Raw genomic sequence first — 27,284 nt, 5'->3', positions numbered from 1 at the left:
GAGAGTGACATCTAGAGACTGCTGGTGGTATGGTGAACTGCACACTTTGAGTGAGCAATCCTAACCCTTGGATTTATGCTAAGAAAAAAGAATTCAAAGAATTCAAATGCACTGTGTAGAATGACACAAACGGCAGAGCTTTCATAAACATGGAAACAACTTAAAAGTCTGCTTAGTAAGAGGGATTTATGGAACCCTTTGTCTCGGAAAAAAGCTTTGAAGTTGAGTTTCCAGAGCACTTTTCAGGAAGACTGAGGGGGAGTCGTCAGTCGTTTATATAAAAATAAAAACCTCAACAGAATGACTGGTGAAAATTGGGGCGCTCTAGCGGCCTCAGTGGCCGCACACGCACCCCCCAAGTCGTGCTCAGGCCTCCAGAGGGGTTTGATGGCTGTCCAGCACCACATATTATAAACTGAGGACACAACCAGCTCTCGCATGGGTTCCAGTACTCACAGATAAAACTTGACATGAGAAAGCACAGAGGGAGCAGGCAGTTAGGAGGGTCCAGAAAGAGGAGCGGTTGGCAACGATTTGTCCTTTAAGCTTGCCACCCAAGACCACACCGGGCCTGTGGCCAACCGAGACACAAAATCTCCAAGTGGGGTTTGGAAAACGAATTGTTCTTAAAAGAGCTTCGCAAACCGCAGAACGATCAATACGCAGGTCCCCCAGACCCACGAGAATATAATGGATTACACAGGAGACCATCTCAAAGTTGTTATGAAGTATAAATACTCGGACTACGAGAGCCGAGGAACAAGGGTGTGAGGGAGCTGTTTTCACTGAGGGCGATTCCCCAAGGATGGGGTGCACGCAGCCCTGGGGAGCAGGGGGCCGAGCAGGACCCGGCGGGGTGCGCTCGGAGCTAAAACCCAAAGCCAAGGGCGTGAGGCCGAGCATCCCCCGGCCCGCGCCGCCCCGCCCGGCCCCGCCAGCAGGGGCGCGCTCGAGCCCCGCCGTTGCGGGCGGGGCGGCGCGGGCCAGGCGGCCCCGCTCTCGCCGCCCCGGGGTGTGGTTCCCGCGGCCGGGTTTAAAACGCTGGCCCGCGGGGTCCGGCTCACTCGCGCTCCCGCCGCCGCCACCGCGCCCCGCCATGGAGCGGCCGCCGCTGCCCGCCCTGCTCCTCGGCGCCGCCGGGCTGCTGCTCCTGCTCCTGCCCCTCTCCTCTTCCTCCTCTTCGGACGCCTGCGGCCCCTGCGAGCCGGCCGCCTGCCCGCCCCTGCCCCCGCGGGGCTGCCAGCTGGGCGAGACCCGTGACGCGTGCGGCTGCTGCCCCGTGTGCGCCCGCGGCGAGGGCGAGCCGTGCGGGGGCGGCGGCGCCGGCAGGGGGCACTGCGCGCCGGGCATGGAGTGCGTGAAGAGCCGCAAGAGGCGGAAGGGTAAAGCCGGGGCAGCAGCAGGCGGCCCGGTTGTGAGCGGCGTGTGTGTGTGCAAGAGCCGCTACCCCGTGTGCGGCAGCGACGGTGTCACCTACTCCAGCGGCTGCCAGCTGCGCGCCGCCAGCCTCAGGGCCGAGAGCCGCGGGGAGAAGGCCATCACCCAGGTCAGCAAGGGCACCTGCGAGCAAGGTGGGCACCGGCGCTTTCCCCTTGGATCCCGCCCCGCCCCGCTGAGAGAGCCGGGCGCCCCCTCCCGGCGCAGAGCCGGCAGGATGTCTGCGGCCTGCGCGCCCGGCTGATTCCCGCGGCTCCTCCCGTGGGCATCCCAGGAGACAAGAGCTGGGGGAGTTGGAGGTAGTGGGATGCCGGGAGGGAGGGATGGGCGACGCCTCCTCGTCTCTCTCTCTCTCTCTTTTTTTTTTTTTGGTGATTTTATTTTGAGAGTTCGGTGCGTGTGCCAAGAAAGTGAGGACTCGTGGAGCGAACAAATTATAGAAAAGATTTCCCGATACCATAGACTCTCCCGTCCCCAGAGCCCACCCAGCTCATACTAACAACTGGCAAATCGATTCACGAAAGCTGCCCCCACTCTTTGGGGAACCCAGAAATACATTTTCGCCTCTTTCTTTCTTGGCTTGAGTGTCTAGATAGAGATGAAGGCAAGAGATAGGGAAAAGGAGTTTGACAGTCAAATACAGAATAAGGACTTTCAGAGAGAAGTTGTCTCGTGTTTGATGGACTGGATTGTAAGAATTTTAAAAATTAGATTTCATGGTTTCTTAATGTTAAGGGAAATAAATAATTCACTTACTGGACTTTACAGATTCTCAAACAGTAATTTAAACTAGCTAGTTATTTGTGGGGAGAAAAAAAATACCTCTTTAAAGATGTCATATATATTGTGAACCTTATGACCATTTTGTTTTTCTTCTTCTTCCTTCTTTTCTTTCTTTCTTTCTTCTTCTTTTTTTTTTTTTGAATAATTTGTCCCCAGGATGCACTTTTCAGCAGAAATGCTTTTGAGGTTATGTTTGGTCGTTTATTTTATTCCAGACAAGTCCAAGCTTGCCATAAATGAAAGGGGAAAATATAGAGAGTCTGGACTTGCAAAATAAAACGAGGGGGCTTTTAATTCTCAAGTCTGAAATAACATTTTCCATAGAAAGCAATTTCAGGGGAAAGTTAGAAATCCAACTTTGGCAGCCCCATTCCTGGTCCCAGCCAAGGCAGAGAAAGGGAGAGAGGAGGAAGTTCTCCTGAAATGACAGAAGCAGTTGCTCCTTTAACACAGCTCAGGCTTTCTCCAAGCTCCCCAACCAATTCTTTTGTTAGAGTTTTTCCCAGAAGTCCAAATGGCAAATAGGTCATCTGTCACTGATTGAAAGCTTTAAATAGTGTAACCAACTTACCATTAACTATTTATATTATCATCACCTTAAACTTAGAAAAACCACAATGCAAAGTAATCCACATGCTATTCCAACAGAAACAGTCATTTGTTCCTTTGGATCTAACTTATCAGTCATACCATGAAAAGAGAAATGTGCATAGTTGAAGAATTCATTCCAAATATTGACATTTTTCTTACACATTCCAAGGGGAATTTTTCCCCACAGTCTCCAAATCAATGGAATTTGCCTTATCAGAGCAGAAGGTTAGCTTGGAGATTATTTAAGCATTATGGTCACTTCTAGCCTGTAGCTAGTTTTATTCATCTTCTCTCGTTGCTATTTACATCTCTAAACACTCACACAGTGCAGTTATAAAATATTGAGACTGATAGTCATGGAGAAGTAGGCATGTAAGCTCATTGTCATGTAAACCAAGATCCTCAGCATCTCTCCAGACTGCAAACGTCATGAGGATACAGACCTAGTTTTCCTTTATGTTTGGGAAAATGTTAAAGAGAAATAGCTTCTGAAACTGGAAACTTTGTCATAAATTAGTTCTCCACCACCCCCCCCCCCCACCCAATCTAAATTTAGAGTTAAAGAGTCTGGTGCCTGAGACCATTTTATAGAAAAAAGCCAGGGAGAGCAGAAAAGAATGTGAGGTCCACCAGAGTACGTTTCCACAGCAAAGATAAATGAGACTAAAGCCAGATCTGATTTATTTCTCCTGATTCCTGAATGTGTTTTGACACATCACAGAGGCAAACCCATCAGAGTGCCTTTAACCTCTGTGCCATTTAGTACTGAGACTTTGCAAAGAATAGAAATGCATTTCTAGGTTCTTCCAGTCTAGAAAGGGTTCTTCTTCTACCCTCAGAAGAAACTCCAGTTATGCATCCTCAAGTATTGAGATGGAGAGGGCAACACTGTTTGTCTCACTTAACCTGCATTTACTGAGACCATGTGGCAGGTGTCAGCACTCTTGCTAGATGCTGTACAGTTGAAGATGCACAAAAGAAGTCTGGTCTTGCTGATTAACAAAGTATCCATGAGTTACAAACCTGTCATCCAGAGCACTTTCCCTGGAGAACCCTGATCTAAAAGGTAGTGACCTAGTAATCTCACCTAAGACTGTCATCATGAATTTAGTGCCATTAGATCTTATTGAGGTCCCTGAAGTCATGAGTAACTAGAAAAGATTTGAAAATTCAGTATAATTAAAAGTTAATAGAGGGACTTTCCTAGTGGTCCAGTGGCTAAGACTCTGTGCTCCCAATGCAGAGGGTCTGGGTTCGATCCCTGGTCAGGGAACTAGATCCCAGTTCAGTTCAGTTCAGTCACTCAGTCGTGTCTGACTGTTTGTGACCCCATGAACTGTAGCACATCAGGCCTCGCTGTCCATCACCAACTCCCGGAGTCCACCCAAACCCATATCCATTGAGTCGGTGATGCCATCCAACCATCTCATCCTCTCTCATCCCCTTCTCTTCCTGCCCTCAATCTTTCCCAGCATCAGGGTCTTATCAAATGAGTCAGCTCTTTGCATCAGGTGGCCAAAGTATTGGAGTTTCAGCTTCAACATCAGTCCTACGAATGCACACCCAGGACTGATCTCCTTTAGGATGGACTGGTTGCTGCAAATAAAAGTCCACATGCCACAACCAAGACTTGTCACAGCCAAGCAAATAAATAAAAATAAAATTTTTTAAAAAGTTAATAGAGATGCCAAGATGTGTAATAATATCTCACAGGGAAGAACACTGTGCCTCTTTATTCCGGGTCTTGGTTACTCCTTTTGTGCATAATCCTTTATATCTGAGTTACTTGGCAATCTCTTGGTCCTTGTGTCTCATTCCCTCTTCTCCCTCAGAATAAATTTTTTACTTGTAGAATGAGAATTCATTCTTAAAAGACTTTCTTGCTAGTACCTTTGTTGTTTGCTATTATTCCATCGTTAAGTCATGTTTCCGACTCTTTGTGACCCCATGGACTTCAGCACACTAGACTCCACTGTCCTTCACCATCTCCTGGAGTTTGCTCAGATTCATGTCCCTTAAGTCAGTGATGCCATCCAATCATCTCATTCTCTGCTGCCTCCTTCTCCTTTTGCCTTCAATCTTTTCCAGCATCAGGGTCTTTTTCCCATGAGTCAGCTCTTCAAATCAGATGACCAAAGTACTGGAGCTTCAGCTTCACCATCAGTCCTTCCAGTGAATATTCAGGATTGATTTCCTTTAGGATTGACTGATTTGATCTCTTTGCTGTCTAAGAGACTCTCAGGAGTCTTCTCCAGCACTACAATTTGAAAGCATCAATTCTTTGGCACACAGCCTTCTTTATGGTCCAACTCTCACATCTGTACATGACTACTGGAAAAACCATAGTTTTGACTATACAGACCTTCGCTGACAAAGTGATGTCTCTGCTTTTATATGCACTATCTATGTTTGTCATAGCTTTCCTTCTAAGAAGTAAGTGTCTTTTAGTTTCATGGCTGGCAGTCACCATCTGCAGTGATTTTGGAGCCCTAGAAAATAAAATCTGTCACTGCTTCCACTTTTTCCCCATCTATTTGCCATGAAGTGATAGGATTGAATGCCATGATCTTATGCCATGAATTTTATGAATGTTGAGTTTCAAGGCACCTTTTTACTCTCCTCGTTCAACCTCATCAAGAGACCGTTTGGTTCCTCTTCACTTTATGCCATTAGGGTAGTATCATCTACATAACTGAGGCTGTTGATATTTCTCCCAGCAATCTAGATTGCAGTTTGTGATTCATCCAGCCCAGCACTTCCGATGATGTATTTTGCATATAGGCTTCCCTGGTGGCGCAGACAGTAAAGAATCTGCCTGTAATGCAGGAGAACCAGGTTTTATTCTTGGGTTGGGAAGATCCCCTGGAGAAGGGAATGGCAACCCACTCCAGTGTTTTTGGCTGAAAATTCCATGGACAGAGAAACCTGGTGGCTACAGATCACGGGATCGCAAAGAGTCAGACATAACTGAGTGACTACAAATAAATAAGTAATACTTTGCGTATAAGTTAAATAAGCAGGGTGACAATATACAGCCTTGTCATACTCCTTTCCCAATTTTGAAGTTGTTCCGTTGTTCCATGCCCAGTTCTAACTCTGTTACTTTTTGACCTGCATACAGGTTTCTCAGGAGACAGGTAAGATGGGAGATGGTACACCCATCTCCAAGAATTTTCCAGTTTGTTGAGATCCACACAGTCAAAGGCTTTAGCATAGTTAATGAAACAGAGGTAGATGTTCTTCTCTTGCTTTCTCCATGATCCAACAAGTGTTGGCAATTTGATCTCTGGTTCCTCTGCTTTTGCTAAACCCAGCTTGTACATCTGGAATTTCTCAGTTCATGTACTATTGAAGCCTAGCTTGAAGGATTTTGAGCACAACATTGCTAGCATGTGAAATAAGCAAATGGCTCAGACAGTAAAGAATCTGCCTGCAATGCAGGAGACTACTGTTCGATCCCTGGGTCAAGAAGATCCCCTGGAGAAGGGAATGGCTTCCCACTCCAATATTCTTGCCTAGAGAATTCCATGGACAGAGGAGCCCTGGCAGACTATAGTCCATGTGGTCGCAGAGTCAGACTATACTGAGTGACTAACACTTTCACTTGAACATTCTTTGGCATTGCCCTTCTTTGGGATTGGAATGAAAACTGACCTTTATAGTCCTGTGGCCATTGCTGAGTTTTCTAAATTTGCTGACATATTGAGTGCAGCACTTTAAAAGCATCATCTTGAAGGATTTTGAATAGCTCAGCTAGTACCTCTAGGACCAAGTTAAAACTACCTAGCACTTCACAATAACTCTCCTATTTTGATTCTGGCCTCTTCTCTCCAACCACCTTTATGGTCCAGCCACAGTAATCGTTTGCTCTTAGCTGTTGTTTGCAGTCACACCTTCACCTGTCTTTCCACTCTTGAAACTCTTAGCCTTCAAGGATCAGCTGGTATCACTGTCTTTATGAAAACCCTTGTCTCTTCCTTCCCCTCCCCACCCCTCATAATTATGTTCTTATCCTTCTTCAGCTCTCTGTAGGCTTCCAGGCATCTTTTTTTTTTTTTTTTTTTCAAATGTTCTGAGTCTGTTTATACACTCCATGGCGGGTGGAGAGTGTTACTTTATTTTTTAGGGGGGTAACTCTACTCCGGTACTCTTGCCTGGAAAATCCCATGGATGGAGGAGCCTGGTAGGCTACAGTCCATGGGGTCACGAAGAGTAGGACACGACTGAGCAACTTCGCTTTCCCTTTTCACTTTCATGTGTTGGAGAAGGAAATGGCAACCCACTCCAGTGTCCCTGCCTGGAGAATCCCAGGGATAGGGGAGCCTGGTGGGCTGCCGTCTATGGGGTCGCACAGAGTCGGACACGACTGAAGTGACTTAGCAGCAGCAGCAGCAGCAACATTGGTTTATAACATTAGATACATTTCAATTAGACAGCATTATATTTCTACTTTATATACCCAGCAGGGAGCTCACCACCAAAATTTTTGTTTCCATCTGTCTCCATACAGTTGAGCCCCTTTACTCATTTTGCTGTCTACCCCACCCCACCCACTCTGGTCCTCACTGCTCTGTTCTCTATAGCTACATGTTTATTTTTGTTTGGCCTGGTTTGTTCATTTATTTTGGGTCTTGGGTTGTTTTTTTTTTAATTACACGTAGAAGTAAAATCATACAGTATTTGTCTTTTTCCTTCTGACTTATTTCACTTAGCACTGTACCCTCAAGATCCATTCCATGTTGTCACCAATGATAAGATTTAATCTTTTTACAGCTGAGTAATATTCCATTGTACATATATGTGTGTGTATGTGTGTGTGTGTGTACCACATCTTTATCCATTCATGTGTCTCTGGGCACTTAACACTGTTTCCCTATCTTGGCTATTAAACCATTGTAAATAATTCTATGATAAACTTAAGGTGTATATATCTTTTCAGACTTTGTTGTTCAGTTATATCTGACTCTTTGCAATTCCATGGACTGCAGTATTCCAGGCTCCTCTGTTCTCTGCTATCCCCCAGAATTTGCTCAGATTCATGTCCATTGAGTTGGTGATGCTATCTAACCATCTCATCTATCTTTTCAAATTAGTGTTTTTGTATTATTGGGGTAAGTAGCCAGAAGTGGAATAACTGTATCATATGGTAGTTCTATTATTAATTTTTTGAGGACTATCCATATGGTTTTCCATAGTTTCCAATTTACATTCCCACGAACAGTGTACAAAGGTTCCCTTTTCTGCACATCCTCACCAACCCTTGTTATTTCTTGTCTTTTTGATAATAGCCATTCTGACAGGCAAGAGGTGATATTTCATTGAGGTTATGATGTGCATTTCCCTAACAATTAGTGATGCTGAACATCTTTTCATTGTGCCTATTGGCCCTCTGTATGTCTTCTTGGGGAAAATACCTATTCAGCTTCTCTGCTTTCTAGCTAGTATTTATTGCACATGTACTGCGTGTATGTGAGCACAAGGCATTCTAGCAGAATAGTTAAGATGCTGAGCTCCAGAACCAGACTCTTTGGTGTAAATCTTAACTCTGCCACTTACTTAGCTTTGAGCATGATCCTTGACCTCTTTGGGCCTTGGTTCCTCACCTGTAATATAAGAATTCTAATCATACCTATTTCATAGAACTGTTGTGAAGATTCAATAAGATGATCCATAGGAAGCACTCAATGAATGTCCATTGTTGTCATTTTTCAACTTGAAAACAAGCTCTATGAGGGAAGGGGATTTTCACTCCCTGTTCTCTCCTCGAGGGCCTAAATCAGTGCCTAGCATTAGTAAATGCTTTGAATATATGTTGAGTGAATGAATATATGAATTTTTAGGTGCTCTTTCTAGTCTCAGGGTAAGCAGCCTTGAATAAGAGAGACAAGATCCCCCTCTCATGGCATCTATCGAAAACTTTAAACGCAAGGAAGTAAACAGGTGGCTTCACATAGTAAGTACTGTGAAGAATGTACACAGGGAACAGGATGGAAGCTGGGGGTGGATGAGCAGCTTTAGGTGGGGGTGGGCCACGCCACGCGGAGGGCCCTTGTGAGGATTTCAGCAATGGAGCGAGCTCCTGGGAGAAGAAGGAGCTCTTCTAGTTAGTGTAGCACCTTCCACTGCCTGAAAAGGGCTCTTTGAATGTCTGTCTTCCCCACTAGACTGGGAGCATCCTGAAAGAGGGACTCCATCTTGATAACTGCCCCTCCCCAACAACCACAAGTTGGTTCTCTATGTCACTGAGTCTATTTCTGTTTCATAGATAAGTTTGCGCCCTATTATAGATTTCACATATAAGTGATACCATATGTCTTTTCTGTTTCTCATTTAATGTATATGATAATCTCTAGTTGCATCCATGTTGCTGCAAATGGCATTATTTTGTTCTTTTTTATGGCTAAGTAGTATTCAACTGTATACATGTACCATGTCTTCTTTTGAGGCTTCCTAGGTAGCTCCGTCTCCAGTACCCTTGCCTGGAAAATCCCATGGATGGAGGAGCCTGGTAGGCTCCAGTCCATGGGGTCACTAAAAGTCGGACACGGCTGAGTGACTTCACTTTCACTTTTCACTTTCATGCGTTGGAGAAGGAAATGGCAACCCACTCCAGTGTTATTGCCTGGAGAATCCCAGGGACAGGGGATCCTGATGGGCTGCCGTCTATGGGGTCGCACAGTCAGACACAACTGCAGCGTCTTAGCAGCAGCAGCAGCAGCAGCAGCAGGTAGCTCAGTGGTAAAGAATCCACCTGCCAACACAGGAGAAACTGGTTCAGTTGCTGGATTGGGAAGATCCTCTGGAGGAGGAAATGGCAACCCACTCTAGTATTCTTGCCTGGGAAATCCCACGAACTGAGGAGCCCAGCGGGCTGCAGTCCATGGGGTCACAAAGAGTCAGACATGACTGAGTGACTGAGCATGAACTACATCTCCTTTATCCTTCCATATGTCAATGGACTCTTAGGTTTCCTCATGTCTTAGCTATTGTAAACAGTGCAGCAATGAATATTGAGGTGCGCATATCTATTGAATTATGATTTTCTCTAGATGTTTGCCCAAGAGTGGGATTCCTAGATCATATGGTAGCTCTATTTTTCATTTTTTAAGAAATTTCCATAATGTTTTCCATGGTGTCTCTAACAGTTTATATTCCACTAGCAGTGTAGGAGGGTTCCCTTTTCTCCACATACTCTCCATCACTTATTGTCTGTAGACTTTTTGATGATGGCCATTCTGACTGGTGTGAGGTAGTACCTCACTGTCATTTTGATTTATATTTCTCTAATAGCCTTGTTGAGCATCATGTGCCTATTTGGCCATCTGTATGTATTCTTTGGAGAAATGTCTGTTTAGGTCTTCTGTTCATTTTTCGATTGAGTCATTGTTGTTGTTGTTGTTAAGTTGTATGAGCTGTGTGTCTATTTTGGAAATTGAACTCTTGTTAGTTGCAACACTTGCAAATATTTTCTCCCATTCCGTATGTTGCTTTAAGATTCTTTTAGAGGAAAGTGATCCAAAGAACAAGTTAATGTTTCTTCATGGTTTAGGAATTAGTTATTAAATGGAAGGTGCCTAACCTACTGTTCTACAGTTCTTCAGGAGACAAATTAACAGGCTTGGAATTAAATAGCCACAAGGCGCTTTTAGATTACACACAAGTAAGAACCTGCAGCAAAAACTGTTGAATACTGTAACATGCTCTTGTGGGAGTCAGGAGAATTCTGTTTCAAAGATTCTTTTTTATGAAACTGAGAGATAACCTAAGAGAGGAGGGGAAGTGTCTGGGAGATGATGTTATAAGGTTATAAAAGGTCTTTTAAGACGTTTTACAGTCTAGACGTATGAGATGGACTGATTGAGCTGGGAAGACACTTATATAATGCCCTTAAATATGCTCTCCCATCTTTCTCTAGAGCTTGCCCTCTGGGTTTGTCATAAATTTGCCTCCTAGAAGAAACTGCCTTATAAGGCTCTCTTTTGTGTAGTTTAGTGACAGAACTCCCTTGAATAGAATCCAAGGCCAGCCAGCCTGCCCTCATTCTAAATTCCTCCCCCAGTGGATAAGATTATGGTGCTTCCTTTACTTTAAGCTGCCCCACAAATGATCTCACCTCGTCTGTGTTTTTAACTGTAAGACAAATAACATTTTGTTTTTAGCCAACTGTTTGGGGGAAAAAAAGAGAACCTTGAAATATTGTCAAAAGAACTTTTACGCCAGGGAGCATATGAGTGTAACCTTTTTTTTGTAATTTAGATCCAGGAGTGGCACTGTTAAAAAGCTTTGAGATGGAAGAAGACTTTGGAAGAAGATTTAGGAATATGTAAATGAATGAGCCTGGTTATGTTAGGAAATTTTAAAGTTTTCCCAGTGAGTCCTTTACTCTTTATGAGGGGCATAGGAGAATGGGAAAAACTATAGAAATACCCAAGGGAAACTTTGCCAAGCCTGATCTGTGTGGTTCTTTCAGGCTGATTTAAGACCACCACCCCACCAGTATCCCATCACCTCCATGAAACCTCTGAGAGAAAGTGAGGAGGTCAGGAAAAAGAAAAAAAGGTTGATATTAGGGAGGGAGGTAGTGTTTATTTATGACTTAAAATTAATGTGTAAAATAGTGGAATTTTGTTTTGTCCCAAGTTAGATCAATGGCAAATGATCTGATGCCTTTGAAAACACTAACTTGGGCTCCCCTGGTGGGCTAGTGGTTGGGAGTCCACCTGGGGGGACACAGTTTCAATCCCTGGTCCAGATGCCAAGATCCCGCATGCCACGGACAACTAAGCCTGTGTGCCACTACTACTGAAGCCTGCACACCTAGATAGAGCCTGTGCTCTGCGACAAGAGAAGTCGCCGCAATGAGAAGTCCTTGCACTGCCACAAAGAGTAGCCCCCACTCACTGCAACTCGAGAAAGCACGCATGCAGCAACAAAGACCCAGTGCAGCCAAAAATAACTTATTAAATAAAGGAACTCAGAATAAATGGACATGGATTCCCAAGGCTCGAGGAATTTCTTCTTATTCTAAATAGTGCTTTTTAAATATTTAACTTGTTGAGTTTGACTTAACCATCCTGCAAAGGAAAGCTGGGTGAGGTTAATCAGAAATAGCTGAAGCCTAGCAAGGACCCTCCCCTCTCAGTGCCCCCACCAAGCCATGGGTTACAGAGAGAGGAGTCATGCATGAAATTGCCTGGGTCTGAAAGCAGGTCCAGGTTGCAAAGTTTGAAAAGTAAGAAAGGTTCAGACCAGGTAAAACAGACCTAGTAACCCAGGGTTGACAAAGCCCCATTCAGATGCTATGAAGTTACTTACAGAAGGGTGTTGGCAAGGCAGGGAGAGCTGACATGTTCAGAGTAGAGTTTACCACTATGAAAAAGCAACCCCCTCAAAAATCTCAAATAACATTATATATATATATATATATGTGTGTGTGTATATATATATATAAAGATATATATTAACTATATATACTTAAATTAGTATATATAAGATATATTATTATATGTAAATTGCATAAAGGAAGGCACAGTATATTCTCCCTACTTCACAGAATTATCACAAAGGTCAGATTATAGAATGGACATGACAGCATTCTGTAATACTGTGCAGCATCAAAAAATGTAAAGAACCATTATTGACTAATCTGTAAACTCCTTTGGGCCAAAACTCTACAGAGTGCCTTGTAGGGTGTGATAATGATAACTGGTGTTTGTGTAATGCTTTACTGAGGGTTTCCGTGGATGTTTCCTCGGAAACCACACAACAGCCTTGGAAGGTAAGGGGAGCTATTATCCCAGCTTCCAAATAAGGGAACTGAAGGTCAGCTGTCACACAGCCAGTAACTAGCAGTTCTAGGACATAAATCTAGGTATTCTTCTGCAGCCTTGCCATTCACAGTGTGGTATGTAGACCAGTGGCATCGGCTTTCTGCATGTATTGTCCTTCTCTTCTGTAAACCTGAAATTATTTCAAAATTAACAACTTAAAAGTGATTCACAAAAGTCAAACTCCTGGGTGTGAAAAAGTGTTAGGAAGACCTTAGTGAATTTATCTTACTTCTCTTTTCCTTTTGATGAGTTAACAAAAGAGATATGAGATACATTCTTGTCTAAACTGCTGTGAAAGAGCTTTTTCAATAGCATAAAAGAGAAATTCTGTATGATAACAGAGTTGATGTCATGGTTCAACTGGCTTTTTGTGGTAGTGTGGTGCAACTTGTAATAAATATGTTACATTCAGCAAAAGATGGTACGCCTTCTGTGAATGGATGTTTCCAAGGGGACTTTGTACAGGTCCCTGAGTGCCCAGCCTAGAGTTGGCCCTTCCAGGGTCAGATTGGGAATCTAAGAGCAAGCCTCTTCAGTTGCAAGCAGGAGGCTCTTTCTTAACCACTGGACTAGCAGGGAGATTTCTCAACCAAGAGGCTCTTAAGGTCCAGTATGCTAGGGGCAGCTGGCATGAAGATTCTCCCAAGCAGGACCTCTTGGGAGATACCGTTTGTGTGTGGTGTTTGGTCATTGGCCAGGCCTTTCTGGTAACTCTGAGGAGGGTACAGGAGAAGATCCCCAAGAAAACTGCCAACACACTCAAGTGTGGACTTTCATCTGAGGTTTCAGCCCCGAGTGCTGACTGAGGCCTCCCCCTCCAGCACAGAACCATCAATATTCCTGGCTGGGATAATAATATTTACTCCACATCTGAGCAGTAGTTCATCATACATAGGTCCATATACTCTCTTTAGGGAATTTGCATTTTTAGGGACTGGAGTGTATTTTTTGTCAGTCAAGTGACAACTTGCCAAAGAAGAAAAATCCATGTAGGAGTTTGAGGACTCAATTAAGTATAATCCATTGTGATTTCCTGAGAAAGGAAAAAAAAAGAGCACTTTAATAGTCTTAACAGGCATAAATGCAGCTGACTCCAATCACCCTGGTCTTTCATGTTGTTTTTCTTGAGGAGGGGATGACTCCAGTTTTTTTGGAATCTTGTCTTTTTCCCTGAGTGGGAGAAGCTCAAAGACATCTCATTTACATCCGGGCAGATTAGCAGGCTGGCGGTCAAGTGGCTGAATTGAGAAAGCTTCAGATCTAACATCTGTTCAGCAATTTTCTGGCCTGACCCCAAGCATGGGAGAAAAATTTTTATCAAGAAGTAGATCTCCTGGCACCTTCAGAAGGTTTTGAAAGAGACCACACAGAAATGAGGCTTTAGGAATCTGTCGGAACAGCCCAAGCCTGAAGGATGCAAAGCCCGCTTCTTCTCCGTGGGAGCTTTCAGAACTTTCTGCTCAGGGAACAGACATCCAAGAGTGAATTTCAATAGCAGCTGTAGCAATTACGCTGCAGCCCTGGCTTCCAAAGAACCCCCCTCAGGAAGCCGTGGAGCCTGTGATCCTGAATGAAGGGCTTGGGTGGCAGTGCAGCCCTGAGTGAGAGGAGTCGGAGCAAGAGATCCTTGCCGTGAGGCCGCTTATTAGAGATGCTCAGCCCAGCTGGAGAGGCCCGGCCAGGACAGAGATCAAAATGTTGCCTGAGTTTTGACAGGTCAGGACTGTGGAGCCGGAGGCCCCTCTCTGCTCAGGTGTGTCTCAGAGCAGGAGGCAGAAAGTGATCCAGCTTAGCTCTTGCTGCACCAGTGAGCCTGGGGTTCATGAGAAGATAACTGTCAGGGCCGGGGTGGGCCTGTTCAGGACTCAGTCGTGATGTGGGCAAGTTAGCAGCTGCCTCCTGCAGTCCTGCCCCATCTGAGGCTTCTTTCTTTTCACCTGCTCTGTCTGCTTGGCCTGTCGTTACAGGCTGCTCTTTTTTCCTGTTTGATGGAGTGCAAAGAAAGGGGGTTTTCTTTCTCCACCTCTCAACCCTTTCTTAGCTACACAGCCTGGCGAGCAACTTTATAAATGGTGAGCTCTGCTCCGTCTTCTCCCTCAACTCCAGCCCCAGACTCATGAGCCATCTCCTGGCTTCTCGCAGAAGACGGTCAATAAGCAAATACTTGACATCCACCCCCAGAGGCAGCCAGTTCAGCCCACGTCATGCAGAAGATGGCTGTCCCTTCTTTTCGTGACACTCCTTTGGGAGGAAGCTTTCTCAGTGTTTTAGGAGCCTAATCCATTCCATGCATCAGCCCCAAACCCTGTGACCCATCTCAGGTCCAGTCCAGGGTATGGGAGGGATAAGCACACCCCCTGGTGACCATGGGTTTAACTCAAGGTTGACCCCAGATCTGACCCTTGTCTTCAACTCTTGTGACTGTACTGGTCGCACAGAAGCCAAAACGTGGCTGGTTATTTGTAAGGAAATTTAGCAGAGTGATCAAGAGTGTGGACTTGGGACTCAGACCACCTGAGTCAAAGTCCTCTCTGCCACTTAACTGTGTGACTCTAACCTCCTCGATTCAGTTTTCTTACTTTCAAAACAAATATAATAATAACGTTTGCCACTTGGGGTTATTGGGAGCTTAAGTGAGATTCATTAAAAGCCCTGGTACCTGGCATATAGTAAAGTCTCATTAAATACAGTTTCATCTTAATTTTTATTGGTATTAGCATCATAAACCCTGGTATGAGTTAGTTTATAAGTGCCTTGACTGTGACATGTGATGTCTCACTTTAACCAATCCAGACTATCTTCAAGTGAGATCTGAAACCAGTGTTTAGATCTCTGCAAACAAAAAGGCAGGATAATGTTCCTATAAACAAATCCCTGGAAACGTCCATCGAGCTTTTGTCCTTGTTCTTTAAGGATTCAAGAGCTGACAATCACGTGGGAACCCCCCAGGATGCTGGCCAGAGGGTTCACTTTGTTTTCACAGCATGGAACATTTCCATGTTCCAGCTCAGGTCACATACAGTATTTTCTAATAACATCTTTTATGCATAAAGGACATTTTGGATTCAGGAGACACTCAAATTCAGTAATTACTGGTCTGTTTCTTCCCTGCACATACAGGAAATGTTGCGCAGTTTTGTTGGTTGGTTCATTTTTTAGAAATGGAGGTACTGTCTCCAAAGAGGAGAGTGAACCAGAATCACAGAGATTGGCAGAGGAAAAGTATGATCAGTATCCATTATGTACATTTTGGGTGTTATATCCTTGATGTTTAGAGACTCATTGGTAGAAATAATAAAATCTTTTGCTTGTGATTCATATATCTCTGCTTTGGCTTTCACATGTAGCCTTGGCAGGAGCTCATTTTGAAAAAATGAACTGTTTAACTATCAATGGGCATGTTTAGCCTCAGGAAGGTACCCACTTAGGTTGGTTCTTTGTAGCCATCTGAAAAGTGATAACATCCACCTCCCAGTATAGAGGGGAGAGCACAAGAAATGAGGGTGTGGAGAAAAGGTTTAAGAAGCTGGATAACTTTGCAGATTCCCCAAGCATTAGTAATTTTGAATAACAAGCTGACAGAACACTGGGACCAATGCCTCTCCATGCGCTGGGTACACCGTCACCTTCTACAGTGGTAGTTCTGGACCTCGGCTGGACACCAGATCACCTGGGGAATTTTATAAAATGCTGATGCCTGAGTCCCAGTGCCAAGATTCTGGTTTCACTGGTTTTCTTGTTATCTGGGCAGCAAGCCTTTTAAAAGCTCCCCAGATGATTTTAAGGTCCAGGCTAGGTTCAGAACCAATGTCCTAAAAAGACTTACTGTGTCTTTGAGGGAGCATCATTTCCTTGGGATAATTATAATAACAAGAGGCCAATTATGCTCAATTTATCCAGCTTCTAGTGTTTTACAGCAGAGATGACTTTTCAGGCTATCTGATACATGGTAGGAAGCGAAAGCCCTAGAAAAAATGGTCACTGGATACAGCACAAGCAGGCTGATGCTTTGGCGGCTTTTTATCTCCTTGACTATTTCAGTGCCGTAATCTGAATCTACAGAATGAAAATATTTCTACATCCATCAGTATTGTTGGTAGTAATGAAAGTTTGAGTACCACAGTGCTTTAGGTATTCACCTAAATCTATACAATCCAGTCTTTCAATCGTGTCACTAGAACCTAAGTTCCATGAGCTCAGTGCTTTTTATAATCTGTTTTGTTGAATTCTCAGTGGTATTAGACTACAAAGTCACAGTGGGAGACCAGGATCAAGAAGGCGAAATGTCGTCTTGTTTGACCTCAGCTGGGACCTCACAGTTTTTGCCACTCTGTGCAGGTCCAAGGATGATCTTATTTGGAGGGGGAGGGAGGTTATAAATAGATTTTAGCAAGTAGGTGGATTTGCACATACGGCACTCACGAATAATGATGGTCAACACTGTTGGGAAGGGTCATATCAGTGATAAGAGTTAGGGAACTGCCAGGGTTTTTGAAATCAGAGCATACATAGGGGTTATACCGCCTTTGCTTAGTTCTGGTGCCTAGAGGTGCTTGTTTAACAGGCGCTTAGAAGATTCTTCTTGGACTCTTGACCCAGGTTAACAAACACACGTGCTGTCCCTGTGTTGACCGCCCCCACGGCCAGTCTCTAGTTTTGCCCTGCACCCCCCTGCAAGCAGGACTCCCATTCCACAGGCACCGATGTGAAGTGCAGATTTTACTAAATCTTCACAGGGTGGCAGGAAGGCCCTCCCAATTCTCCCTCCAGCCTTCCCACCAGCTGACCTCCCTCATGCCCTTCCTCCCCTCACACAGAGCCAGGCTCAGGGTATCATCCCTCACCTCGCCTGCAGCCAGGCCTCTTCCCCCCTCCAGGTTTATGCTTAGCAGTTAAACTCTGCCCTGGCCTAACTGAGCTCACCCATCACTTAGATCAGGAAACAAAGGTTGCCTGATCTTCACTGTCATCAGAAGTGGAAAATTATAATGATTTCCCTGTCAGTCATGTCAAGTGCCTGCTTTTTGTAAATGCTGTGCAAAGAGCCATCACAAGGAAATTTGCAGTGAGGAAAAAGATAATGCCCTTTCTCTAAGGAGCGCACAAACCTGTGGTCCAGCTGGTGGTTTGTGAAGTGTGGCAAGGCAGAAGAGGCAGTTAGGCTAAAACAGAAGAGCTCCTTGTAAATCTGGTCAGTAAGAATGCATGGGAGCAAAGGATACACACATATATGTACTCATCTTAACTCTTCATCATTGGAAGTATTTATTTTCTGTGCAATTTGTACTGGAAGGGAAAAGATGAGCAAAGTTACATTCATGTTTGTGGCCTAAGAATACATCATAACTACAGACTTAAGGGCTTGTAAATAATATACTAGGCCTAAAGATACAATATAGTTATTATTTTGCCGAAAGTGACATTCTGGAGAGATGAGTGAATTTTGTTTTCATCAGCTCAGAATTGAAGAATAGAATATTGATCCAAAAGAATCTTTATTTTTTTTTATTTAAATTGATTTATTTTAATTGGAGGCTATTTACTTTACAATATTGTATTGGTTCTGTATTGTATTGGGGTTCACACATCAACATGAATCTGCTACGGGCATACACGTGTTCCCCATCCTGAACCCCCCTTCCCACCTCCTCCCTCCCCATACCATCCCTCCAGGTCATCCCAGAGCACCAACCCCAAGGATCCTGTATCGAAACTGGACTGGCGATTTGTTTCTTATATGATATTATGCATGTTTGCATGACATTCCCCCAAATCATCCCACCCTCTCCCTCTCCCACAGAGTTCAAAAGACTGTTCCATACATCTCTGTCTCTTTTGCTATCTTGCATACAGGGTTATCATTACCATCTTTCTAAATTCCATATATATGCGTTAGTATACTGTATTGGTGTTTTTCTTTCTGGCTTACTTCACTCTGTATAATAGGCTCCAGTTTCATCCACCTCATTAGAACTGATTCAAATGTGTTCTTTAAGATGGTGTTTAAATACTTCGGTAATGCTAAGAAAAAATATGCAGTAAATTCACCTTGCCCTGGCAATGTGTAAAAGCTAAGTTTTAAACAGGTGCAATGACCTATTGAGACCAGGAGGATATATTTTGCAGTTGTTTAGCTTTTTGGACAAACCACAGTGGGTTATAAATTCTAGACTTAAATAGCCTTGTTAATTAAATTAATTTCAGCTGTATGTTCTGGGAATGTTAAAGATCTTTTTTGTTATTTAAGAAAAACATTAAATAAAATTGTAGAATTCATTGAAATCATTAATGTTTTTATTCTACCAAGTTCATATTTTATATTTTATTCTAGTGTTTTTCTAGGCATATGTTATATAACCATTTTGACAGTATTTTTTACATCTTGTTTTTATTTATAATTATTTTCCACATGTTTAAAATGTTTTATAAATATTTATGATGTTGCATAAGCATTTGAATGAGCCATAATATATTTGTTTTCCTCTATCAAAAATAAACTTTAAATTCACATCTTTGGATTTATAGATCTTATTTCTTCTGCATTGTTTCTTTAGAATAGATCCCAAATTAGGCTTACTTATTCAAAGGTGTGAAGATTCTTTTAAAATGTTGATATATGTTGGTATTGATGGATTTGTTTAAAAGTTAGTCTCTCCAAAATAATTTAAACACATTTTTTCAAAACAAAAAGCCAAAAGCAAAACATTTCAATATGCCATTGAAATTACTTTTAAATTATCTTCAGATTTGGATTATACTTGTTACCGTCCCTCTCTGATGGCCTAGAGACCATTGAGAGTTGCTCCTTAAGCCCAGTTCCTATTTATGAGATTTGTAATGACTGGCCAAAAACCCAAGGGCCCTAGTTTGCATCCAAGACTTCCAGGCATTGAGAGTAGATCAGATCAGTTAGAACTCTGCTTCCATCACTGAACTGGGGTTTATAAAAAGTCCGTGCAGCCTTGCCAGGGTAGCTTAAAAATGTTGCAGTGGCAGCCATCTATGTGAGACGTAAACAGTAAAAAACTGTGAAATTTGGAAGGTTTGTTTTTAGTATTTTTTCACAGAAGGAAAAAATAGCCTTCACAACTCTGACTACATACAGTCAAATACACATATAGTTGATTCTTAGCATCTCTTTAAATACACATTCTGTGCATAATACTGAGACCATGGTTTGACCCCTGTTTTGTCTCAGGGTGAGATGCACTGTTACTCTCCACCTCTCCGGGAGAGCCTATGGCCTGCTGCACTTCATAAAACTGGAAAAGGACCTACTTACAACATTTTACTACACGTGTCCTTGGAGCTCTCCTTGGGTTCTTAGAGATTGGCAAAGCCTTGTTTCTTTTTTTCTTAAATCCTTTAATCTCCAGTACATTCAGCAACAATAGTCCTCTATAAGGCAGTTATTCCAGCTAAGAGAGTAACTAAACAGTGTAGAAAATATATTTATAAAATGGAGAGGCTGTGTGTAATTGTTCTGGTGGAATTCTTCCCATATTTGACTGGGAGAGAGGAATACTAACAAGACCTTAACTCAACATAGTGCAGTATAGTTTATAAGAATTTTCACATACATGCACACATATAACACCTTTTTAATCCCCACCAGAACCCTGTGGCATGTATATATTAGGCACCCATGATTCAGTTTGAGTGCCCAAGCAGAGCCTAATTAAGTGGGAAGGGTTTCAGGTGAGCTGTTGTGTCGATGGACACACACGTGTACCCACATTTAAAGCCACAGGAAGCTAAAATTGAGTTTCAGAGACAGCTAAACATAAGAAATATTTCATTCCAGTTCTTAATCTGTGAATTTCAGTTTCCATCCCTAAACTTGTGTCTCCTTTAAACTGCCTGTATTGCTAATATGCTACAGTTCCATAATTTTCAGTTACTCTGATTATCACTAAATACATATACTCGTGCTTGTTTTGTTAAACCATATATGTGTTTTTGAAGAACACTCTCCAGAGATCCTAAAGCTGTTGCTTTAGTAAATAACTGAAATTCAAGGTTTGGCAGTAGCATCTGTCTAATATAGCATGATATAATTGTTCCCCAAGTGCTTGTGACTAACTTGGTTAATTACAGGTGATCCAATTCCCAAAGCAAGCACACTGCCTGGATCCATAAGCTTTGCTCAGTGAAGTAACCAACCAATGTGCCATTCAGTGTTCTGAAGAAAATGCAAAATAAGTTAGAAAAGGTAACCAGGTAAATCTCTGCTTTCAGATGTTTTCTGAAAAAATAAAACCAATATCACTGAAGAGCATAAGAACAAATTAAATTTGTAATGAGTTGAATAAAATTGAGTCTCAGAGAGAGATTTCATATGTTTGCCTTGTGTTGTGTGCCTTCGTGTGCATCTGCTTCATATCTCGGTGGAATGTGACTCACTGAGAGATCCCTAAAAGCAACGGAGTGCATTGTGAGAACGAGATCTTGACCTCTGACACTGCCCAAAAAAGTGGGAAATGGTGCCTCATGGAAGCGTGACATGTATCTCAGACTGAAGAAATTCTTAGGCAGAGGTGAACACTTGTCAGCGGTTTTCAGAATCAGTCGTGTAACTGAGTGTGCATTATATTTCAGTTTGTAAATGCTTTTATGTTATGTGCACCTGATGTGAAAGTGCCATCCTATGCCAATTCCTGCAGTGTTTAAGGAGATGCTTGGAGTTGGGGAAGAGGGGAAGAAGAATGATAACCTGAAAGGGCAACAGCTGGTCCATCAGTAAGGAATGTGTTCAGCTGGGAGTAACAGAGAACCTGGCTGCAGTGGCTCCCTTAGAAGGGGTTGAGTTGCCTGCAAAACAGAGAGTCCAGGTGTAGACAGCTGTTGGTGTGGGTTTAACAACTCAGCAATAACAGCATGGAGGACCCAGGTTCATTCTTTGTGCTCTGCCATCCTTTGTGTGTGCTTTTTGACTTCATGCTTGATGGTCACAGGGAGGCTACCTCCAATCACTGAGTCCTCATTCAAGGCAGTGCCTGTCATATGTCCCATTTTACCAAATGAGCAAAGTGTTCCCATACATTCTCCTCTCAGCAAATGTCTATTTCATTGACTGAAAGCGGGTCACTTGACTACCTCTAGCAGCAAGAAAGACTGAGGAGGGTGGTGATTAGGGCCTACCTGAAGTGTCTGCCATAGCTGGGCAGTAGTTTTTAGTCTTACACTTCAGAAACAGTTGCTGGAGGCACACTTAAGGGATGACTTCACAGAGTCCACAGACCCCATCGGATTTCACTGAACAGTAATCAATCACCAGTCACTTTTGAGAAGCAGGTCATAAAACAGATCATGACTGGAAAAGAAAAAGAGCTTTCTAGAAAAATGTCATTCCCAAAATTCAGTGGGAAGAGGGAAGAAGTCGTTTATGAAAGGTGCCAAAGATCTTCGTAGAGACCATTTTGAAAGAAACGATATTTCACTCATTAAGTCTCTTTAACAGAAATTATGGCTGACAGATTTGTGAGTCTGTGCCTTATTTGCTTTAATATGTGGAACTAACATAACGTTAGTAGGTCAATTGAACTTTAATTTAAAATAATAATAAAATTTTTAAAGAGAGGGTATGAATATATGGTATTAAGAATAAAAAAGACAGGGTAAAACTTATGATAAATTTTTATAAAATTATTTTAAAAATTTTAAATAAGAAACTAATCTGAGTAGAAAGCAGCCCTGATTATACATTGACTAAATGTGTGATTATATTACTTAACCTCCCAGGCCTGTCCATTTCCTCACTGTGAAGTGACGCTATCAAGGCCTGTATTCAAGGGTTAGAATCAAGGGAAAGAAATGAGGTAATGGATTCGAAAGCTTTTTGTAAAGCCCTATATGAATGCAAGATTGTATTCCCTTTGATCTCACCAATTACTATAACAACAACTCTCAAATATGCCCAATTAACTACCTTGTGTATATCCGTGTCAAATGTCTACTTTTTAATAGGCCACCCCGTGTATACCTTCCCTTCAAATCACTACCAGCAAATAGTGCCTGGGAACTGCTTATTTTATAATGTCACCCTGAACCAAAGGTAATTAGTAAGGAAATCTGCCACAACAAACTCATACACAGCAAAATAAAAGGTACTTCAAAATCAGCACCCATTTGAGCTAGCCTCTCCTCTCCCCGCCCTCCATTAGCTGGGTAATCAAGAGCTGGCAATGCTCTCCCATCCAGGAGCTTCTGTTGCATATTGACCTGGAAAGGCATTAGTCCAGATAAAGATGGCAACTTTTATGTTAACCATCAATCACTTTAATGAGTACAAGAAAGCATCCTATCACCCTGCCAAAAGGAGCAGGAATTAAGAATGACTCCTTCGTCGGTTAAGTATGGGAGTGTTTTCCTTCTGTCAGGTGCTACCCTGGCACTGTGGGTATGGAACATAGGCTCCAGTCTCCAAGCGTTAGGATTTAATAGCAGGGCGGTGGCAGCAACAGAGTTTGTTGATCTCTCTGAATTCAGTCCCCTCAGAAAAACAGCCAGGAGAAGGATGGTTGCCAGGAGCTGGGGGAAAGGAGGAGAAGGGAGTTGTTGAGTGGCTATGGATAGATACAGTTTCAGTTTTGCAAGATGAAAAGAGTTCTGAGGATCTATCGCACAGCAATATGAATGTGCCTAACCCTATGAACTATATGCTCAAACATTGCTAAGATGCTAAGTTTTATGATGTGTGTTTTACTAGGGCTTCCCTGGTGGCTCAGGTGGTAAAGCGTCTGCAATGCGGGAGATCCGGGTTCGATCCCTGGGACAGGAAGATCCCCTGGAGAAGGAAATAGCAACCCACTCCTGTACTCTTGCCTGGAAAATTCCATGGACAGAGGAGCCTTGTAAGCTACAGTCCATGGGGTCGCAAAGAGTCGGACATGACTGAGTGAATTCACTTTACTGTTTTTTAAAAGTAAAAATAAAGCCACTAGATAACCAAAATCAAACCCCCCTGGACAACACTTAACCACACAAAAGGTAGCAAGCTAGCCCTGTAAAGTAAGTGGGTTAAAGCAAGCCAGCTCTGCTGGAAGACCTGCATGATGTCGGCAGCTTTGTAGAAGGAAGCAGAGGAAAACAATGAGGTGATGACAGACCTGATAACAAGAAATTTCAGAATAGCCAACAAGCACTCGCTCCTGGAAGGTGTGATGCAGCCAGTCCGTTAGTCGATGAGTGCAAGTGAACTGTGGAAGGCCCTGTGGGGCTGGAGCGGTCTGAGCCCCATGAATTCTCCTCACAACTGACCGGCTAGGTCTCCCTTTCAGGACAAGGTCCTTCACCCAGGAGAAATTTCTGGAAGTAGAAACAAAAGTGAGCAGGAAAGAGACAGTAGAGATGAAAGAAAGACAGAACCAGTTGGAGAGTGATTTAGGTCCTTGTGATTGCAAGACAACCCAACAACAACCAGAGAAAACGAAGAGGTTTAAATACATTTTCTTGACCAATATATCAAAATGATCTTTGAATTATGGCAGAATATAGAAGGAATAAGGTATGATTTCTATCATTAAGGTTCCTGGACTATAATAAAGTATAGTCAACCACATTCAATCCTGTGACATAATTTTATTGTCTAAGTAGAATTATTCTCAAGAAGCACCCGGGTTGCTTGCGAAGTTATTCTCCTAGGGCTCAACTCAGCACCAGTTACAGAAAAATTTTAAAAATTTTCCAGTGGAGAGGTGAAAAAGAGCTGGAGGAGAAATATAACAGGAAATCACAAAAAGCACATTATTTTTTGGTTAATTATTCATTTGGTTATTTCTATGTGCTATTAAAGATAGAATTAACCAAATTAATTAACAATTAATTGCTTGCATGCTCAGTCACTCAGTTGTGTCCAATTCTTTGCAACCCCATGGACTCTAGCCAACCAGGCTCCTCTGTCCATGGAATTCTCCAGGCAAGAATACTGGAGTGGGCTGCTGTGCCCTTCTCCCGGGGATCTTTCCAACCAAGGGATTGAACCCACGTCTCCTGCATTGGCAGACAGATTCTTAACCACTGAACCACCTGGGAAGCCCTCCTTTAGGTTACTTGCTTTCAGTGCTTCTACATGAAAAACATGCATCTCCTTGCTTCTGACATTGTTGTCTGTGGTTGAATACTTTTAAAAACAACATCTACTAATTGAGAAGGGTTCATTTCAAATAATCTAATTTCCATAATTTTGTAATCTCTGGGGTGCTTTGCCTGATGAAGGTCTTATTTATCATCCTTACATTCTCATGGGTCTCAGGGTCTCTATCTGTGTAGCATGTATAAGCTTGATGAAGCCTTTCTAGAAACTCTGATGGATCCTCAGTTGGTTTCTGTTTTATCTTCTGAATTTTGTTTAAGCTCTTTTGTCTAGATAACCTGTTGGGTTTTCTCTCAGACCTCCACACCATACAGTGGTAAGGCCTCTGACTCCTTTTTCTCCTGATGCCATGGTATAAATGCTTCTACATATAGTATCTCATCTCTTTTTCCTACTCTTTTGCCAAACATTTCTAACTGTGAGACCACATAATAGTTGAGTGAGCCATTCAAGGGCCACTGCTCTTAAGCAAAGATATTTTAATAGCACATAAAGTGATAGGGTATATTCCTGTATTAATGGAGAATTTGTATGTGGTAGGAAGTAGGGTAAAGTGTTTGACCCTGAACCCCAAATAGGAAAAAAAAAATTTTTGAACAAAAAATTCAAGCTGGATTAAAGGATTAATTGCAAAAAAAGTAAAAGTAATAAAACTATGGTAACTCAGAAATCATAAAGGAAAGGATTGACAGATATGGCTACATAAAAGTTTTAAGCTTATGTATTCTTCAGTCATTTTTATTGAGAACCGACTATGTGCTGGGCACTATTTTAGATGCTGAAGGTATAGTGGTGTGCTATAAAACCAGCTCACTGCTCTCAATGAGCTTGCAGGCTACGTGGCAACCAGTACCACAAATAAATGGGGCTTCTCGGCTGGCTCAGCCATAAAGAATTTGTCTTCAATGCCTGAGATGTGGGATTGATCCCTGAGTCAGAAAGATCGCTTGAAGAAGGAAATGGCAACACACTCCAGTATTCTTGCCTGGGAAACTGCACGAACAGAGGAGGCTGGCAGGCTGCTGTCCTTGGAGTCACAAGAGTCGAACACAACTTAGCCACTAAACCACCACGACCATCACCACAAATGAATGGTGGTGAAAAAAACAAAAACAAACCTGAAAGGCATTTGTAGACGGAAAAATTATTTCCAAAATATATGACAAAGAGTAAATATCTGTAACAAACAAGAGTTCATATACAATGATTTTTTTTAAAAAACCCAAAGATGAATAAGCAAAAGTTATAGTGAATTAAAATGAAAACAACTGCCAGTGGCCAATAAACTTGTGAAGAGTTGCCCTGATAAGTTGCTGTACTTCACAAGTAATCCTGAAAGTGCAGTTAGAACAACAGTGACGTACAGCGTTTCCCCCTTCAACTGGGCCTAATTTTTAAAAATTCCTACCTCCCACTGCTGGTAAATATGTGAGGAAATGAGCACTCTGGTGTATTATCACCAAGGACAAGAATCCCTAACAACTTTTTTGAACGTAATCTAAGAATGTCTATGAAAACTAAGCATTCTACACCCTTTAACCCAGAAAGCACTTTTCTTGGAGCCTATCCCACAGAAACAAAAGGACTAATACATAAGGATATATGTGTAAGAATATTTCTTGTATCATAGTTTGTATACAGAAAAAAAATGGAAACATCCTGAATGCTCTTAAAGAACTACACCCATGTGATGGAATATTTTATAGTTATTGAAAAGAATGAAGTTGTTTTGTGTATATTGACCTAATAAATCATCATATGATACACTGATTGTTCACTGACAACAGACAATGTGTCAGCTAAATATGAAAATTTTAATTAAAAAAATAAACTGAAAAAGTATGTGGATGTATGAACTGTTAACATAGGTTACTGTGTTAGTTGCTCAGTCATGTCCGACTCTTTGTGACACCATGGACTGTAGCCCACGAGGCTCCTCTGTCCATGGGATTTCCCAGGCAAGGATACTGGAGTGGATTGCCATTTCCTCCTCCAACAGGTTATTGTGGTGTTAGGATTATCATGAGATTAAAGTAGACAATTTATTGCCTCTTTATATACTGTGTATTGTTTTAATTGTTGCAATGAGCATGGACTCCTTTTTTTATCATCTTGAAAAACAATTTATTCCATGATGTTTTGGAGAATGGAACTGTAATCAGTGGTGGAGGTTGCAGGAAGGCTGATTTTAGTTCACCTAAGGGAAAACTTTCTAACAACAATGGTGATGCAGCAATGAATTTGAGAACCTTGAGGGAGGGTCTCTGGAAGTGTTCCTGCAGAGAACCATAAACTGGTAAAGAGCAGACTTTTATATCCAGTTTGAGGGTTGGATTAAATGACTCAAGATTGCTTTCAACCCCAACAGTTGTTTGTTTTTTTTTTTATTTTTTTGGTCCATGCTGCACAACATATGGGATATTAGTTCCTCATCAAGGGATTGAACCCATACCCCCAGGAGTGAAAGCTCGGAGTCCTCACCATTGGACCACCAGAGAAGTTCCCCCAACCTCAAGTTTTATAATAGCTTAGTATTATATAGTGAGATT

At 42.5% G+C, this 27,284-nt stretch overlaps 1 protein-coding gene across 1 annotated transcript in view; it reads left to right on the top strand.

The window, feature by feature from the left end:
- IGFBP7 (insulin like growth factor binding protein 7) overlaps positions 995–27,284 on the top strand; it is an 81,016-nt gene continuing 54,726 nt past the window's right edge. Inside the window, exon 1 of the mRNA XM_018049499.1 lies at positions 995–1,571. Within this exon, the coding sequence (XP_017904988.1) occupies positions 1,097–1,571 (475 nt within the window). The 5' untranslated portion in view covers positions 995–1,096. The remainder of the gene's footprint in view (positions 1,572–27,284) is intronic.

Source organism: Capra hircus, chromosome 6, assembly GCF_001704415.2.
Source record: "Capra hircus breed San Clemente chromosome 6, ASM170441v1, whole genome shotgun sequence".
Taxonomy (NCBI): domain Eukaryota; kingdom Metazoa; phylum Chordata; class Mammalia; order Artiodactyla; family Bovidae; genus Capra; species Capra hircus.
Note: the sequence above shows the minus strand (reverse complement) of the source record. Positions and strands in the feature narration are given on the sequence as shown.